This window comes from Eleutherodactylus coqui, chromosome 10 (assembly GCF_035609145.1).
Source record: "Eleutherodactylus coqui strain aEleCoq1 chromosome 10, aEleCoq1.hap1, whole genome shotgun sequence".
Lineage (NCBI taxonomy): Eukaryota > Metazoa > Chordata > Amphibia > Anura > Eleutherodactylidae > Eleutherodactylus > Eleutherodactylus coqui.
The window spans coordinates 1613351-1633525 of record NC_089846.1 but is presented as its reverse complement, the minus strand read 5'-3'; the positions used below and the strand labels follow the sequence as shown (position 1 = coordinate 1633525).

The following is a 20175-nucleotide window of genomic DNA, read 5'->3' as shown; positions in this document are numbered from 1 at the left end:
AGGGGACGTGAACCTGCGATGATCGCACTGACACTGCAGACCTTCTGTACTGCAGCTACTGCTGGACCTCAGTGCCCACGACAGACCGGACACCATTGGAACCCATCGGTCCTCCGTACATTGTGGAGAGCGGATGAGGTCAGAGGGGGCGCCCAGCCTATGGGAACCCTTCACAGGTAAGGGGGTCTCAGCGGGGATCAGTGCTCTCAATGATCCCCGCCTCTGTGGTGGGAGGTGAGCCATCAGTCACAGCCGGCGCCATGCATCGGGTGTATTTTGGACCACTGCGCAGTATGCAAGGGTTACATGAAGTTCTCGGCTTCGGACAATGTGTTAGGAGGGTCTCGCTGCTGGGACCCCCAGTGATCAGCTCTACCTGCAGGGAAGCCCAGGAACACAGCGCAGATGCGATGCTCTGCAGCTTATAAACGAGGGTCCTGCGCTCCCCATCAACCCCGAACTTCCCAACAGGGTCAGAGCCCTCCACTGTGGGTACAAAAGGCTGCAGTCGCCCGCTTAACCCCTTGCAAGCCAATCAGCCCCCCAAAGCCTCAGCCAAGCAGAAGACAAACACAAGTACTAAGAACGCTCCCGCCGCAGACGCTCACCCGGGTCCGCCAGGCACCGCCAGTACTTCCTGTGCACAGAGATGGCGCCAGAGATGGAATCCAGAGCGCTGTGGAAGAGAAACGCCGTTACCACGACGGCCAGAGCAGCAACTCAGCCTTACAGAGCTCTGCGGACGAGAGGTGCCGCACCGCCGCTGATCTGACACTACTACACCGCAATACATGCATTGTAATAAGGGCTTCAGGGCGAATGGCGCTAAACGACTCCCAACCCAAGAATAGCGCACCTCTCACAGGGAGCGCACGGCTGAGGCAAGGTCGGACACGGGTCCCCCAGCAGGATCTTCAGTGAGGCGCAGCAACCTTCTGCCAGCGAGCGCAGGTTGTAACCTCCCTGAAAGATAGAAGAGGAGGACCCACTGCAAAGACTGACACACATGTGCAACCAACCCCCCCGGTCACATATATAGAAGAGGTATACCTACTCTGTACTGGGCCCCGAGTTACATCCTGTATTATACTCCAGAGCTGCACTCACTATTCTGCTGGTGGAGTCACTGTGCACATACATTACTTATCCTGTACTGCTCCTGAGTTACATCCTGTATTATACCCCAGAGCTGCACTCACTATTCTGCTGGTGGAGTCACTGTGTACATACATTACTTATCCTGTACTGATCCTGAGTTACATCCTGTATTATACTCCAGAGCTGCACTCACTATTCTGCTGGTGGAGTCACTGTGTACATACATTACTTATCCTGTACTGATCCTGAGTTACATCCTGTATTATACCCCAGAGCTGCACTCACTATTCTGCTGGTGGAGTCACTGTGTACATACATTACTTATCCTGTACTGATGCTGAGTTACATCCTGTATTATACCCCAGAGCTGCACTCACTATTCTGCTGGTGGAGTCACTGTGTACATACATTACTTATCCTGTACTGCTCCTGAGTTACATCCTGTATTATACCCCAGAGCTGCACTCACTATTCTGCTGGTGGAGTCACTGTGTACATACATTACTTATCCTGTACTGATCCTGAGTTACATCCTGTATTATACCCCAGAGCTGCACTCACTATTCTGCTGGTGGAGTCACTGTGTACATACATTACTTATCCTGTACTGCTCCTGAGTTACATCCTGTATTATACCCCAGAGCTGTACTCACTATTCTGCTGGTGGAGTCACTGTGTACATACATTACTTATCCTGTACTGATCCTGAGTTACATCCTGTATTATACCCCAGAGCTGCACTCACTATTCTGCTGGTGGAGTCACTGTGTACATACATTACTTATCCTGTACTGCTCCTGAGTTACATCCTGTATTATACCCCAGAGCTGCACTCACTATTCTGCTGGTGGAGTCACTGTGTACATACATTACTTATCCTGTACTGCCCCTGAGTTACATCCTGTATTATACCCCAGAGCTGCACTCACTATTCTGCTGGTGGAGTCACTGTGTACATACATTACTTATCCTGTACTGCTCCTGAGTTACATCCTGTATTATACCCCAGAGCTGCACTCACTATTCTGCTGGTGGAGTCACTGTGTACATACATTACTTATCCTGTACTGACCCTGAGTTACATCCTGTATTATACCCCAGAGCTGCGCTCACTATTCTGCTGGTGGAGTCACTGTGTACATACATTACTTATCCTGTACTGCTCCTGAGTTACATCCTGTATTATACTCCAGAGCTGCACTCACTATTCTGCTGGTGGAGTCACTGTGTACATACATTACTTATCCTGTACTGCTCCTGAGTTACATCCTGTATTATACCCCAGAGCTGCACTCACTATTCTGCTGGTGGAGTCACTGTGTACATACATTACTTATCCTGTACTGATCCTGAGTTACATCCTGTATTATACCCCAGAGCTGCACTCACTATTCTGCTGGTGGAGTCACTGTGTACATACATTACTTATCCTGTACTGATGCTGAGTTACATCTTGTATTATACTCCAGAGCTGTACTCACTATTCTGCTGGTGGAGTCACTGTGTACATACATTACTTATCCTGTACTGATCCGGAGTTACATCCTGTATTATACTCCAGAGCTGCACTCACTATTCTGCTGGTGGAGTCACTGTGTACATACATTACTTATCCTGTACTGATCCGGAGTTACATCCTGTATTATACTCCAGAGCTGCACTCACTATTCTGCTGGTGGAGTCACTGTGTACATACATTACTTATCCTGTACTGATCCTGAGTTACATCCTGTATTATACTCCAGAGCTGCACTCACTATTCTGCTGGTGGAGTCACTGTGTACATTACTTATTCTGTACTGACCCTGAGTTACATCCTGTATTATACTCCAGAGCTGCACTCACTATTCTGCTGGTGGAGTCACTGTGTACATACATTACTTATCCTGTACTGATCCTGAGTTACATCCTGTATAATACTCCAGAGCTGCACTCACTATTCTGCTGGTGGAGTCACTGTGTACATACATTACTTATCCTGTACTGTCCCTGAGTTACATCCTGTATTATACTCCAGAGCTGCACTCACTATTCTGCTGGTAGTCACTGTGTACATACATTACTTATCCTGTACTACTACTGAGTTACATCCTGTATTATACTCCAGAGCTGCACTCACTATTCTGCTGGTGGAGTCACTGTGTACATACATTACTTATCCTGTACTGATCCTGAGTTACATCCTGTATTATACTCCAGAGCTGCACTCACTATTCTGCTGGTGGAGTCACTGTGTACATACATTACTTATCCTGTACTGATCCTGAGTTACATCCTGTATTATACTCCAGAGCTGCACTCACTATTCTGCTGGTGGAGTCACTGTGTACATACATTACTTATCCTGTACTGCTCCTGAGTTACATCCTGTATTATACCCCAGAGCTGCACTCCTAGTGCTGCAGGTTGCATCACCCAGCAGTGCATGTTTGCTCAGAGCAGTAGACCAATACTCTCATATATTATGATCGGCTATCCTGCTGTCCAGTCCTGTTTGTGAAGCATGCTGGGAGTTGTAGTTCTGCAGCAGCTGGTATGTCCGGACCTTGGACACACACCGTCCCTTCCATGTCTCACCTCCAGCGCCAGCACAAGTCTTCCTTCAGCCAAACTCATGAGCAGGTGGGTGAGGTGGGCGAAGCACGCTGGGGTGGCTGCCATTTCTCCCTGCCAAGGCCAAGACATAACACAATATTAGATGCGCTCTCACAGCAGCCAGCCTCCAGTGCAGCGCTCCGCAGCGCACCGCAATACCCTCCAGTACCTTGGGATCTCCAACCACCGAGTCGTATCCTGCGGCCACCAACACCAGCTGCGGCTGGAACTGCAAAGCAGACATGGTTAAAGGGACGGCAGAGGAAGGGAGGAGGGTTGTCACAGCAATACATAGCACCCCCTGCAGGCCTGAAGGGGGGGTGGAGAGTCCCCTCTGTCCCCCATGCCAGCAGCCACCGCTAAGTGCAGCGATCACAGTCAGCTCTGACCACACATCTAAAGAATCAGAGGGGATCGGGGGGCGCCGCCTGCACTCCATCAGCACCCCTCACAGGGCGATCGGAGGACGCTGCCTGCACTCCGTCAGCCCCCCTCACAGGGCGACCGGGAGACGCCGCCTGCACTTCATCAACACCCCTCACAGGGCGACCGGGAGACGCCGCCTGCACTTCATCAACACCCCTCACAGGGCGACCGGGAGACGCCGCCTGCACTCCATCAACACCCCTCACAGGGCGACCGGGGGACGCCGCCTGCACTCCATCAACACCCCTCACAGGGCGACCGGGGAAGCCACCTGCACTCCGTCAGCACCCCCCTCACAGGGCGACCGGGGAAGCCGCCTGCACTCCATCAGCACCCCCCCTCACAGGGTGACCAGGGGACGCCGCCTGCACTCCATTAGCACCCCCCCTCACAGGGCGACCGGGGAAGCCGCCTGCACTCCATCAGCACCCCCCCTCACAGGGCGACCGGGGACGCCGCCTGCACTCCATCAGCACCCCCCCCTCACAGGGTGACCGGGGGACGCCGCCTGCACTCCATCAGCACCCCCTCACAGGGTGACGCCGCCTGCACTCCATCAGCACCCCCTCACAGGGCGACCGGGGGACGCCGCCTGCACTCCATCAGCACCCCCCCCCTCACAGGGTGACCGGGGGACGCCGCCTGCACCCCATCAACACCCCCTCACAGGGTGACGCCGCCTGCACTCCATCAGTCTCCTCACAGGGTGACACCGCCTGCACTCCATCAGCACCCCCCTCACAGGGCAACCGGGAGACGCCGCCTGCACTCCATCAACACCCCCCTCACAGGGCGACCGGGAGACGCCGCCTGCACTCCATCAGCACCCCCTCACAGGGCGACCGGGGGACGCCGCCTGCACTCCATCAGCACCCCCCCCCTCACAGGGTGACCGGGGGACGCCGCCTGCACCCCATCAACACCCCCTCACAGGGTGACGCCGCCTGCACTCCATCAGTCTCCTCACAGGGTGACACCGCCTGCACTCCATCAGCACCCCCCTCACAGGGCAACCGGGAGACGCCGCCTGCACTCCATCAACACCCCCCTCACAGGGTGACCGGGGGACGCCGCCTGCACTCCATCAGCACCCCTCACAGGGCGACCGGGAGACGCCGCCTGCACCCCATCAACACCCCCCTCACAGGGTGAACGGGGGACGCCGCCTGCACCCCATCAGCACCCCCCCCCTCACAGGGTGACTGGGGGACGCCGCCTGCACTCCATCAGCACCCCCCTCACAGGGTGACCGGGGGACGCCGCCTGCACTCCATCAGCACCCCCCTCACAGGGCGACCGGGAGACGCCGCCTGCACCCCATCAGCACCCCCCTCACAGGGTGACCGGGAGACACCGCCTGCACTCCATCAGCACCCCCCTCACAGGGCAACCGGGAGACGCCGCCTGCACTCCATCAGCACCCCCTCACAGGGTGACGCCGCCTGCACTCCATCAGCACCCCCTCACAGGGTGACGCCGCCTGCACTCCATCAGCACCCCCTCACAGGGTGACGCCGCCTGCACTCCATCAGCACCCCCTCACAGGGTGACGCCGCCTGCACTCCATCAGCACCCCCTCACAGGGTGACGCCGCCTGCACCCCATCAACACCCCCCTCACAGGGTGAACGGGGGACGCCGCCTGCACCCCATCAGCACCCCCCCCCCTCACAGGGTGACTGGGGGACGCCGCCTGCACTCCATCAGCACCCCCCTCACAGGGTGACCGGGGGACGCCGCCTGCACTCCATCAGCACCCCCCTCACAGGGCGACCGGGAGACGCCGCCTGCACCCCATCAGCACCCCCCTCACAGGGTGACCGGGAGACGCCGCCTGCACTCCATCAGCACCCCCTCACAGGGTGACGCCGCCTGCACTCCATCAGCACCCCCTCACAGGGTGACGCCGCCTGCACTCCATCAGCACCCGCTCACAGGGTGACGCCGCCTGCACTCCATCAGCACCTGCTCACAGGGCGACCGGGGGACGCCGCCTGCACTCCATCAGCACCCCCCTCACAGGGCGACCGGGATACGCCGCCTGCACTTCATCAACACCCCTCACAGGGCGACCGGGGGACGCCGCCTGCACTCCATCAACACCCCTCACAGGGCGACCGGGGGACGCCGCCTGCACTCCATCAACACCCCTCACAGGGCGACCGGGGAAGCCACCTGCACTCCGTCAGCACCCCCCTCACAGGGCGACCGGGGAAGCCGCCTGCACTCCATCAGCACCCCCCCTCACAGGGTGACCAGGGGACGCCGCCTGCACTCCATTAGCACCCCCCCTCACAGGGCGACCGGGGAAGCCGCCTGCACTCCATCAGCACCCCCCCTCACAGGGCGACCGGGGACGCCGCCTGCACTCCATCAGCACCCCCCCCTCACAGGGTGACCGGGGGACGCCGCCTGCACTCCATCAGCACCCCCTCACAGGGTGACGCCGCCTGCACTCCATCAGCACCCCCTCACAGGGTGACGCCGCCTGCACTCCATCAACACCCCTCACAGGGCGACCGGGGGACGCCGCCTGCACTCCATCAGCACCCCCCCCCCCTCACAGGGTGACCGGGGGACGCCGCCTGCACCCCATCAACACCCCCTCACAGGGTGAACGGGGGACGCCGCCTGCACTCCATCAGCACCCCCCCCCCCTCACAGGGTGACCGGGGGACGCCGCCTGCACCCCATCAACACCCCCTCACAGGGTGACGCCGCCTGCACTCCATCAGTCTCCTCACAGGGTGACACCGCCTGCACTCCATCAGCACCCCCCTCACAGGGCAACCGGGAGACGCCGCCTGCACTCCATCAACACCCCCCTCACAGGGCAACCGGGAGACGCCGCCTGCACTCCATCAACACCCCCTCACAGGGCGACCGGGAGACGCCGCCTGCACTCCATCAACACCCCCCTCACAGGGCGACCGGGAGACGCCGCCTGCACTCCATCAACACCCCCCTCACAGGGCGACCGGGAGACGCCGCCTGCACTCCATCAGCACCACCCCCTCACAGGGTGACTGGGGGACGCCGCCTGCACTCCATCAGCACCCCTCACAGGGCGACCGGGGGACGCCGCCTGCACTCCATCAGCACCCCTCACAGGGCGACCGGGAGACGCCGCCTGCACTCCATCAGCACCACCCTCACAGGGTGACCGGGGGACGCCGCCTGCACTCCATCAGCACCCCTCACAGGGCGACCGGGAGACGCCGCCTGCACCCCATCAACACCCCCCTCACAGGGTGAACGGGGGACGCCGCCTGCACCCCATCAGCACCCCCCCCCTCACAGGGTGACTGGGGGACGCCGCCTGCACTCCATCAGCACCCCCCTCACAGGGTGACCGGGGGACGCCGCCTGCACTCCATCAGCACCCCCCTCACAGGGCGACCGGGAGACGCCGCCTGCACCCCATCAGCACCCCCCTCACAGGGTGACCGGGAGACGCCGCCTGCACTCCATCAGCACCCCCTCACAGGGTGACGCCGCCTGCACTCCATCAGCACCCCCTCACAGGGTGACGCCGCCTGCACTCCATCAGCACCCCCTCACAGGGTGACGCCGCCTGCACTCCATCAACACCCCTCACAGGGCGACCGGGGGACGCCGCCTGCACTCCATCAGCACCCCCCCCCCCCTCACAGGGTGACCGGGGGACGCCGCCTGCACCCCATCAACACCCCCTCACAGGGTGACGCCGCCTGCACTCCATCAGTCTCCTCACAGGGTGACACCGCCTGCACTCCATCAGCACCCCCCTCACAGGGCAACCGGGAGACGCCGCCTGCACTCCATCAACACCCCCCTCACAGGGCGACCGGGAGACGCCGCCTGCACTCCATCAACACCCCCCTCACAGGGCGACCGGGAGACGCCGCCTGCACTCCATCAACACCCCCCTCACAGGGCGACCGGGAGACGCCGCCTGCACTCCATCAGCACCACCCCCTCACAGGGTGACTGGGGGACGCCGCCTGCACTCCATCAGCACCCCTCACAGGGCGACCGGGGGACGCCGCCTGCACTCCATCAGCACCCCTCACAGGGCGACCGGGAGACGCCGCCTGCACTCCATCAACACCCCCCTCACAGGGTGAACGGGGGACGCCGCCTGCACCCCATCAGCACCCCCCCCTCACAGGGTGACTGGGGGACGCCGCCTGCACTCCATCAGCACCCCCCTCACAGGGTGACCGGGGGACGCCGCCTGCACTCCATCAGCACCCCCCTCACAGGGCGACCGGGAGACGCCGCCTGCACCCCATCAGCACCCCCCTCACAGGGTGACCGGGAGACACCGCCTGCACTCCATCAGCACCCCCTCACAGGGTGACGCCGCCTGCACTCCATCAGCACCCCCTCACAGGGTGACACCGCCTGCACTCCATCAGCACCCCCTCACAGGGTGACGCCGCCTGCACTCCATCAGCACCCCCTCACAGGGTGACGCCGCCTGCACTCCATCAGCACCCCCCTCACAGGGTGACGCCGCCTGCACTCCATCAGCACCTGCTCACAGGGCGACCGGGGGACGCCGCCTGCACTCCATCAGCACCCCCCTCACAGGGTGACCGGGGGACGCCGCCTGCACTCCATCAGCACCCCCCTCACAGGGCGACCGGGAGACGCCGCCTGCACCCCATCAACACCCCCCTCACAGGGTGAACGGGGGACGCCGCCTGCACCCCATCAGCACCCCCCCCTCACAGGGTGACTGGGGGACGCCGCCTGCACTCCATCAGCACCCCCCTCACAGGGTGACCGGGGGACGCCGCCTGCACTCCATCAGCACCCCCCTCACAGGGCGACCAGGGGACGCCGCCTGCACTCCATCAGCACCCCCCTCACAGGGCGACCGGGGGACGCCGCCTGCACTCCATCAGCACCCCCCTCACAGGGCAACCGGGAGACGCCGCCTGCACTCCATCAGCACCCCCTCACAGGGTGACGCCGCCTGCACTCCATCAGCACCCCCTCACAGGGCGACCGGGAGACGCCGCCTGCACTCCATCAACACCCCCCTCACAGGGCGACCGGGAGACGCCGCCTGCACTCCATCAACACCCCCCTCACAGGGCGACCGGGAGACGCCGCCTGCACTCCATCAGCACCACCCCCTCACAGGGTGACTGGGGGACGCCGCCTGCACTCCATCAGCACCCCCCCCCCCTCACAGGGTGACCGGGGGACGCCGCCTGCACCCCATCAACACCCCCTCACAGGGTGACGCCGCCTGCACTCCATCAGTCTCCTCACAGGGTGACACCGCCTGCACTCCATCAGCACCCCCCTCACAGGGCAACCGGGAGACGCCGCCTGCACTCCATCAACACCCCCCTCACAGGGCGACCGGGAGACGCCGCCTGCACTCCATCAACACCCCCCTCACAGGGCGACCGGGAGACGCCGCCTGCACTCCATCAACACCCCCCTCACAGGGCGACCGGGAGACGCCGCCTGCACTCCATCAGCACCACCCCCTCACAGGGTGACTGGGGGACGCCGCCTGCACTCCATCAGCACCCCTCACAGGGCGACCGGGGGACGCCGCCTGCACTCCATCAGCACCCCTCACAGGGCGACCGGGAGACGCCGCCTGCACTCCATCAACACCCCCCTCACAGGGTGAACGGGGGACGCCGCCTGCACCCCATCAGCACCCCCCCCTCACAGGGTGACTGGGGGACGCCGCCTGCACCCCATCAGCACCCCCCCCTCACAGGGTGACCGGGGGACGCCGCCTGCACTCCATCAGCACCCCCCTCACAGGGCGACCGGGAGACGCCGCCTGCACCCCATCAGCACCCCCCTCACAGGGTGACCGGGAGACACCGCCTGCACTCCATCAGCACCCCCCTCACAGGGCAACCGGGAGACGCCGCCTGCACTCCATCAGCACCCCCTCACAGGGTGACGCCGCCTGCACTCCATCAGCACCCCCTCACAGGGTGACACCGCCTGCACTCCATCAGCACCCCCTCACAGGGTGACGCCGCCTGCACTCCATCAGCACCCCCTCACAGGGTGACGCCGCCTGCACTCCATCAGCACCCCCCTCACAGGGTGACGCCGCCTGCACTCCATCAGCACCTGCTCACAGGGCGACCGGGGGACGCCGCCTGCACTCCATCAGCACCCCCCTCACAGGGTGACCGGGGGACGCCGCCTGCACTCCATCAGCACCCCCCTCACAGGGCGACCGGGAGACGCCGCCTGCACCCCATCAACACCCCCCTCACAGGGTGAACGGGGGACGCCGCCTGCACCCCATCAGCACCCCCCCCTCACAGGGTGACTGGGGGACGCCGCCTGCACTCCATCAGCACCCCCCTCACAGGGTGACCGGGGGACGCCGCCTGCACTCCATCAGCACCCCCCTCACAGGGCGACCAGGGGACGCCGCCTGCACTCCATCAGCACCCCCCTCACAGGGCGACCGGGGGACGCCGCCTGCACTCCATCAGCACCCCCCTCACAGGGTGACCGGGAGACACCGCCTGCACTCCATCAGCACCCCCCTCACAGGGCAACCGGGAGACGCCGCCTGCACTCCATCAGCACCCCCTCACAGGGTGACCGGGGGACGCCGCCTGCACCCCATCAACACCCCCCTCACAGGGCGACCGGGGGACGCCGCCTGCACCCCATCAACACCCCCCTCACAGGGCGACCGGGGGACGCCGCCTGCACTCCATCAGCACCCCCCTCACAGGGTGACCAGGGGACGCCGCCTGCACTCCATCAGCACCCCCTCACAGGGTGACCGGGGGACGCCGCCTGCACTCCATCAGCACCCCCCTCACAGGGTGACCGGGGGACGCCGCCTGCACTCCATCAGCACCCCCCTCACAGGGTGACCGGGAGACGCCGCCTGCACCCCATCAGCACCCCCCCCCCCCTCACAGGGTGACTGGGGGACGCCGCCTGCACTCCATCAGCACCCCCCTCACAGGGTGACCGGGGGACGCCGCCTGCACTCCATCAGCACCCCCCTCACAGGGCGACCGGGGGACGCCGCCTGCACCCCATCAGCACCCCCCTCACAGGGTGACCGGGGGACGCCGCCTGCACTCCATCAGCACCCCCCCCTCACAGGGTGACCGGGGGACGCCGCCTGCACTCCATCAGCACCCCCCTCACAGGGCGACCGGGGGACGCCGCCTGCACTCAGTCAGCACCCCCCTCACAGGGCGACCGGGGGACGCCGCCTGCACTCCATCAGCCCCCCTCACAGGGTGACCAGGGGACGCCGCCTGCACTCCATCAGCACCCCCCTCACAGGGCGACCGGGGGACGCCGCCTGCACTCCATCAACACCCCCCTCACAGGGCGACCGGGGAAGCCGCCTGCACTCCATCAGCACCCCCCTCACAGGGCGAGCGGTCTACTGAAGACCCCAAGGCTTCCACACAGATGCCCATGATCCCCTGCCCACAACATGAATATATACGGAAGGATTACACTATGTAGTACAAGTGATGGACGAAACGACCGCAAGTTAAGGTCCCCTGCGGGGTACAGAGGAGCGGGAAGAAGAAGGAAGGCTTGGAAAAGTTAGAAGTCTGTTAAAAAAACAGATGCTTATAGATCAGACTAAAAAGATCCAAAAGAAGTCTCCATCCAAACCGGTAGTGAGGCCTACAGCCCGCCGCAGCGCCCAATCAGCGCCCCAGCATTAACTAGCGCTGCAGCGCCCAAGCATTAACTAGTGTCGCAGCGCCCAAGCATTAACTAGTGTCGCAGCGCCCAAGCATTAACTAGTGTCGCAGCGCCCAAGCATTAACTAGCGCTGCAGCGCCCAATCAGCTCCCGAGCTTTAACTAGCGCTGCAGCGCCCAATCAGCTCCCGAGCTTTAACTAGCGCTGCAGCGCCCAATCAGCTCCCGAGCTTTAACTAGCGCTGCAGCGCCCAATCAGCTCCCGAGCTTTAACTAGCGCTGCAGCGCCCAATCAGCTCCCGAGCTTTAACTAGCGCTGCAGCGCCCAATCAGCTCCCGAGCTTTAACTAGCGCTGCAGCGCCCAATCAGCTCCCGAGCATTAACTAGCGCTGCAGCGCCCAATCAGCTCCCGAGCTTTAACTAGCGCTGCAGCGCCCAATCAGCTCCCGAGCTTTAACTAGCGCTGCCGCGCCCAATCAGCTCCCGAGCTTTAACTAGCGCTGCAGCGCCCAATCAGCTCCCGAGCTTTAACTAGCGCTGCAGCGCCCAATCAGCTCCCGAGCTTTAACTAGCGCTGCCGCGCCCAATCAGCTCCCGAGCTTTAACTAGCGCTGCAGCGCCCAATCAGCTCCCGAGCTTTAACTAGCGCTGCAGCGCCCAATCAGCTCCCGAGCTTTAACTAGCGCTGCAGCGCCCAATCAGCTCCCGAGCTTTAACTAGCGCTGCAGCGCCCAATCAGCTCCCGAACATTAACTAGCGCTGCAGCGCCCAATCAGCTCCCAACCATTAACTAGCGCTGCAGCGCCCAATCAGCTCCCAACCATTAACTAGCGCTGCAGCGCCCAATCAGCTCCCGAGCTTTAACTAGCGCTGCAGCGCCCAATCAGCTCCTAAGCATTAACTAGCGCTGCAGCGCCCAAGCATTAACTAGCGCTGCAGCGCCCAAGCATTAACTAGCGCTGCAGCGCCCAAGCATTAACTAGCGCTGCAGCGCCCAAGCAGTGCCCAAGCATTAACTAGCGCTGCAGCGCCCAATCAGCGCCCAAGCATTAACTAGTGCTGCAGCGCCCAATGAGCTCCCAAGCACAACTAGCGCTGCAGCGCCCAATCAGCTCCCGAGCATTAACTAGCGCTGCAGCGCCCAATCAGCTCCCGAGCATTAACTAGCGCTGCAGCGCCCAATCAGCTCCCAAGCATTAACTAGCGCTGCAGCGCCCAATCAGCGCCTATAACTAGCGCTGCAGCGCCCAATCAGCGCCTATAACTAGCGCTGCAGCGCCCAATCAGCGCCTATAACTAGCGCTGCAGCGCCCAATCAGCGCCTATAACTAGCGCTGCAGCGCCCAATCAGCTCCCGCGCATTCACTAGCGCTGCAGCGCCCAATCAGCTCCCGCGCATTCACTAGCGCTGCAGCGCCCAATCAGCTCCCGCGCCTTCACTAGCGCTGCAGCGCCCAATCAGCTCCTGAGCATTAACTAGCGCTGCAGCGCCCAGCATTAACTAGCGCTGCAGCGCCCAATCAGCGCCTATAACTAGCGCTGCAGCGCCCAATCAGCGCCTATAACTAGCGCTGCAGCGCCCAATCAGCTCCCGCGCATTCACTAGCGCTGCAGCGCCCAATCAGCTCCCGCGCATTCACTAGCGCTGCAGCGCCCAATCAACTCCCGCGCATTCACTAGCGCTGCAGCGCCCAATCAACTCCCGCGCATTCACTAGCGCTGCAGCGCCCAATCAACTCCCGCGCATTCACTAGCGCTGCAGCGCCCAATCAGCTCCTGAGCATTAACTAGCGCTGCAGCGCCCAGCACTAACTAGCGCTGCAGCGCCCGCGCATTCACTAGCGCTGCAGCGCCCAATCAGCTCCCGCGCATTCACTAGCGCTGCAGCGCCCAATCAACTCCCGCGCATTCACTAGCGCTGCAGCGCCCAATCAACTCCCGCGCATTCACTAGCGCTCCAGCGCCCAATCAACTCCTGCGCATTCACTAGCGCTGCAGCGCCCAATCAACTCCCGCGCATTCACTAGCGCTGCAGCGCCCAATCAACTCCCGCGCATTCACTAGCGCTGCAGCGCCCAATCAACTCCCGCGCATTCACTAGCGCTGCAGCGCCCAATCAGCTCCTGAGCATTAACTAGCGCTGCAGCGCCCAATGAGCTCCCAGCATTAACTAGCTCTGCAGCGCCCAATGAGCGCCCAAGCATTAACTAGCGCTGCAGCGTCCAGCACAACTAGCCCTGCAGCGCCCAATCAGCTCCCAAGCACAAGTAGCCCTGCAGCGCCCAATCAGCTCCCAAGCACAAGTAGCCCTGCAGCGCCCAATCAGCTCCCAAGCACAAGTAGCCCTGCAGCGCCCAATCAGCTCCCAAGCACAAGTAGCCCTGCAGCGCCCAATCAGCTCCCAAGCACAAGTAGCCCTGCAGCGCCCAATCAGCTCCCAAGCACAAGTAGCCCTGCAGCGCCCAATCAGCTCCCAAGCACAAGTAGCCCTGCAGCGCCCAAGCACTAACTAGCCCTGCAGCACCCCATCAGCGCCCAGCACTAACTAGCCCTGCAGCGCCCCATCAGCGCCCAATCAGTGCCCAGCACGGCGACGTGTTCTTTATTCCTTTCTCTACGCTTTATTTTTTTAAAGCTTTTCTGTAGATAACAAATCCAAGTGGCCCCGCAGGCGAGCGGCCCTCTAACCCCTGGTACCCCTCGTACCCCTCGCAGCACCAATCTTAAAGGTTCTGGTTCTTGGAAGGCGGGGACAAAAAAAGGAGCAAAAATGAAAAAGGTGAAAAGTCTCCAGTCCCGAAGGGGTTAAAGGGATTGAAGTGGGAAGGTAAAGAATAGAGTGCTGCGCAGCCGGCCGTCGGATAAATCCCCCCATTACACGGTTACCTCGTAGGAGACGGGCAGCAGGAGGTGCAGGAAGGCTGTGATGTAATCCGCGTCGCTCATTCCCATCTGTGGGTGGAGAAGATACAGCCGGGTTAAAGCGGCAGCTCAGGACTACAGACAGGTCGCCCGTCCTCAGGTAAGTGGGGGTCCGACTCCACAAGGGGATGAGGCACTACAGTGACTGCCGCATACCCTTCAGGCACAGCGCTGTACACTCAGTAGAGGCCGTGAGCAGTATTGCAGTCTTGTCCCACCTGATCAGGAACGAGCTGCAGTCACCATCACAAGCAGCCGGTCTGCCTGCTGCCCGCCTCACCGGCGCCCTGTTCCTCTGCACTTTCACCTGCTTTCACTGAAGAATTCGCACATCTGGTGTGCCCACCATTGTGGGTCCTCCTGGTTGGCAGCTCTTGCCTTGTAGGACCCTCCAGGCTGGTCTCACAGCTGGCAGCCCTCCGGGTGGGCGACAGTCACGGAGCTGGTGGGGTGCCGGACCCCCACTTACTAAGGACGGGCATCCACTGACAGGTGGCCCCCCAGGACAGCCATCCCCACCTTATTCCAGGGCACGTTGATATTATAGCGCTCGCCCCGCTCCTTCCCCGCAGCAGCGCTGTCCGACTCCACCAGATGCGGCCAGAATTCTCCATTTTCATAGCGATGGATAGAAAAATACAGGACACTAACGGGAGGAGAAGACGGGCAGTCAGGAGGCGCCGCCATCCAAGGGCATCAACGGGCCAAGCTGGGTGCAAAGCAATATGGCGGCTAGCACAGCATCCGTAGGGGAGCTCACCCAGCTGCTCCAGAGCCCTGAATGGGAGATCGGACGGAGTTGGGAGAGCTGGGTAACCAGTGTGACGTCCGTGACTAGTGGTCATTGGAGGCAACTAGAGACGTGCATCAAGCGCCCGCGCCTCCTCCGCCCGCACGTTACTTTAGGCCCACATTTTACCTGCACAGAGGGGGGGACAGGCCAACATGCTCTCTGCTTGCAGCCACTACTAGGGGGAGCTCAGGAGCGTGCTGCATCATTAGGTCCTATGTATAGGCAGATTGCCGTTGGCGCCCTCTAGTGGAGACAGGTGGATCTGCATCCCTATGAATTAGCGCTATGGCCGTATATACCCCTCCCCCGGGATTTACATATACAAACCTCGGGTCATCCTCAAAGATGAACTGTGTGCCTTGTCCATGATGTACATCCCAGTCCACGATGAGAACCCTGGAGAGGAGCGCAGGATGAGCATACGGCGGCTGACCACCAAATCTACTCACCGGAACAGCCCGCCACTCACCGCATCACTCCGTGCTGCCGCTGGGCGTATCTGGCAGCGATGGCCAGCTGGTTAAACATGCAGTAACCATTCATCTGGTCAGTGTGGGCATGGTGCCCGGGAGGCCTGGAAGACACAGGGGGTGCAGACTTACTTCTCCCATGGAACTTAAGTACATTATCATTGGAGTCTTCATCAAATGTGCGCTATGGTTTGGTGTACACAACCCCTCTGAACCCTTATGCATCTCCATGGTTACAGACCAACTACTAACCCTGTGCAGTCTGGTTCGGTGGTCAGGGGTCACTTTGCTCTTGACAACCTGCAGTCAGCGAGAAAAGTCAGCAGATGGAGTCGAGACGGTGCGGGCCGCTGCAATCATGAGGCTGTATCTACAGGGGCCAGTTGTGGGTTGAGATGAACTGCGCACGCACGCACATACATACATAGATGGGCACGCACGTACATACATGGGCACGCACGTACATACATGGGCACGCACGTACATACATGGGCACGCACGTACATACATGGGCACGCACGTACATGGGCACGTACGTACATACATAGATGGGCACGCACATACATACATGGGCACGCACATACATACATGGGCACGCACGTACATACATGGGCACGCACGTACATACATGGGCACACACATACATACATACATGGGCACGCACATACATACATACATGGGCACGCACATACATACATACATGGGCACGCACATACATACATGGGCACGCACATACATACATGGGCACGCACATACATACATGGGCACGCACATACATACATGGGCACGCACATACATACATACATACATGGGCACGCACATACATACATACATACATGGGCACGCACATACATACATGGGCACGCACATACATACATACATACATGGGCACGCACATACATACATACATACATAGGCACGCACATACATACATACATACATACATGGGCACGCACATACATACATACATACATACATGGGCACGCACATACATACATACATGGGCACGCACATACATACATACATGGGCACGCACATACATACATACATGGGCACGCACATACATACATACATGGGCACGCACATACATACATACATGGGCACGCACATACATACATACATGGGCACGCACGTACATACATGGGCACACACGTACATACATGGGCACGCACATACATACATACATGGGCACGCACATACATACATACATGGGCACGCACATACATACATACATGGGCACGCACATACATACATGGGCACGCACATACATACATGGGCACGCACATACATACATGGGCACGCACATACATACATGGGCACGCACATACATACATGGGCACGCACATACATACATACATACATGGGCACGCACATACATACATACATACATACATAGGCACGCACATACATACATGGGCACGCACATACATACATACATACATGGGCACGCACATACATACATACATACATGGGCACGCACATACATACATACATGGGCACGCACATACATACATACATACATACATGGGCACGCACATACATACATGGGCACGCACATACATACATGGGCACGCACATACATACATGGGCACGCACATACATACATGGGCACGCACATACATACATGGGCACGCACATACATACATGGGCACGCACATACATACATGGGCACGCACATACATACTTGGGCACGCACATACATACTTGGGCACGCACATACATACTTGGGCACGCACATACATACATGGGCACGCACATACATACATGGGCACGCACATACATACATGGGCACGCACATACATACATGGGCACGCACATACATACATGGGCACGCACATACATACATGGGCACGCACATACATACATGGGCACGCACATACATACATGGGCACGCACATACATACATGGGCACGCACATACATACATGGGCACGCACATACATGCATACATGGGCACGCACATACATGCATACATGGGCACGCACATACATGCATGCATACATGGGCACGCACATACATGCATGCATACATGGGCACGCACATACATACATACATATATACATGGGCACGCACATACATACATGGGCACGCACATACATACATACATGGGCACGCACGCACATACATACATGGGCACGCACATACATACATGGGCACGCACATACATACATGGGCACGCACATACATACATGGGCACGCACATACATGGGCACGCACATACATACATGGGCACGCACATACATACATGGGCACGCACATGCATGCATACATGGGCACGCACATACATGCATGCATACATGGGCACGCACATACATGCATGCATACATGGGCACGCACATACATGCATGCATACATGGGCACGCACATACATGCATGCATACATGGGCACGCACATACATGCATGCATACATGGGCACGCACATACATGCATGCATACATGGGCACGCACATACATGCATGCATACATGGGCACGCACATACATGCATACATGGGCACGCACATACATGCATGCATACATGGGCACGCACATACATGCATGCATACATGGGCACGCACATACATGCATACATGGGCACGCACATACATGCATACATGGGCACGCACATACATGCATACATGGGCACGCACATACATGCATACATGGGCACGCACATACATACATGCATACATGGGCACGCACATACATACATACATGGGCACGCACATACATACATACATGGGCACGCACATACATACATGGGCACGCACATACATACATGGGCACGCACATACATACATGGGCACGCACATACATACATGCATACATGGGCACGCACATACATACATACATGCATACATGGGCACGCACATACATACATACATGCATACATGGGCACGCACATACATACATGCATACATGGGCACGCACATACATACATGCATACATGGGCACGCACACGGCAAAATCCACACGTAGAATTACGATACGGAAAATGACATTTTGACGCCAAGAAGCAGACTGTCACTTCTGGATACGTTCACAAAAATGGGATTTTCCGCATGATTTTGCCTCCTGACAGGACAGAGGACGCGTGCCGATTCATGCAGACCTGGAGGAATCTATCAGTACCGATCCCCTGAGCGCAAAGGATGCATCAGTCTGCAGCGAGGCTGCCAACACCACATGGTAGTTCTGCAAGACACGAGCCCTCGCACAAGTGCAGTGACTACAAGTTATGGCGCTCCGCACATTGAGCCCCTCAGTAACGAAGCTTTGGTTCTTCCTTCCCCCTTATTCCTCCATCGCCGCCTGCGGGTTGTTTTTGCGGACGAGTTGTATTTTTCAATGATGCTGCTTAAGGTGCCGCATAATGACTGAAAAACGGGAAGACATTCAAGTGGCGAAAAACAGGAAAAACCCGACATTCCGCCATCTTGCGTTGCCATCCCCGTCTCCATGGCTCCGTCTAACTTCAGCGTCTAATCTCCCGATTAGACGCGCTTGCGCAGAAGGGTCTTCTGCCTTCGGGTCTGTCCGGCACGAGCGGCATTCTGCGTCCGCCCCCTTCTATGCGTCATCGCGTAGTTCCACCCCCGTCATGTGTGCCGATTCCAACCTCCTGATTGGCTGGAATCGGCACCCGTGACGGGGGCGGAGCTACGCGATGACGCATAGAAGGGGGCGGACGCAGAATGCCGCTCATGCCGGACCGAACAGATGGGAGAAGACCCTTCTGCGCAAGCGCGTCTAATCAGGCGATTAGACGCTGAAGTTAGACAGAGCCATGGTGACGGGGACGCCAGCGCAGGGAAGGTAAGTGAATAACTTCTGTATGGCTCATATTTAATGCACGATGTATATTACAAAGTGCATTAATATGGCCATACGGAAGTGTATAACCCCACTTGCTGCCGCGAGACAACCCCTTTAAATAATATCACTGAAAACACAACAAGTCGCCCCGTGGGCTGCAGGCCGGCCGACGGGGGCATCAAGGGGTTAAGTGCAACGCCAAACACCAGTACATGCCGGTGGAACCGACGGCGCGGCGCTCACCCCCCCGACTGTGCCAGGCTCTGGGCCTACAGCTGGATCCCCGCGTCCGCTGCCCTCTTACCTGAACCGTAGAGCCAACCGAGCCGTCTGCTGAAGGCAGGGACCCGCCCTCCCAGGTTACCATTACACTGCCTGGCACTAGTGTTAGGACCCATCCGGGCGCGGCCC

At 59.6% G+C, this 20175-nt stretch overlaps 1 protein-coding gene across 4 annotated transcripts in view; it reads right to left on the bottom strand.

Annotated features, from left to right (window-relative positions):
- Positions 1-20175, bottom strand: part of HDAC6 (histone deacetylase 6) — a 72090-nt gene that overhangs the window by 38266 nt on the left and 13649 nt on the right. For 3 of the 4 annotated variants that reach the window (XM_066579959.1, XM_066579958.1, XM_066579960.1), the window contains exons 9-16: positions 15971-16075; positions 15829-15897; positions 15228-15354; positions 14673-14738; positions 3863-3922; positions 3676-3765; positions 857-963; positions 609-676 (exon numbers count right to left, since the gene is read on the bottom strand). In XM_066579959.1, the coding sequence (XP_066436056.1) occupies positions 609-676; positions 857-963; positions 3676-3765; positions 3863-3922; positions 14673-14738; positions 15228-15354; positions 15829-15897; positions 15971-16075 (692 nt within the window). Of the gene's footprint in view, positions 1-608; positions 677-856; positions 964-3675; positions 3766-3862; positions 3923-14672; positions 14739-15227; positions 15355-15828; positions 15898-15970; positions 16076-16223; positions 16395-20175 lie in introns of those variants that run through there. The other variant, XM_066579961.1, reaches the window with a different exon arrangement.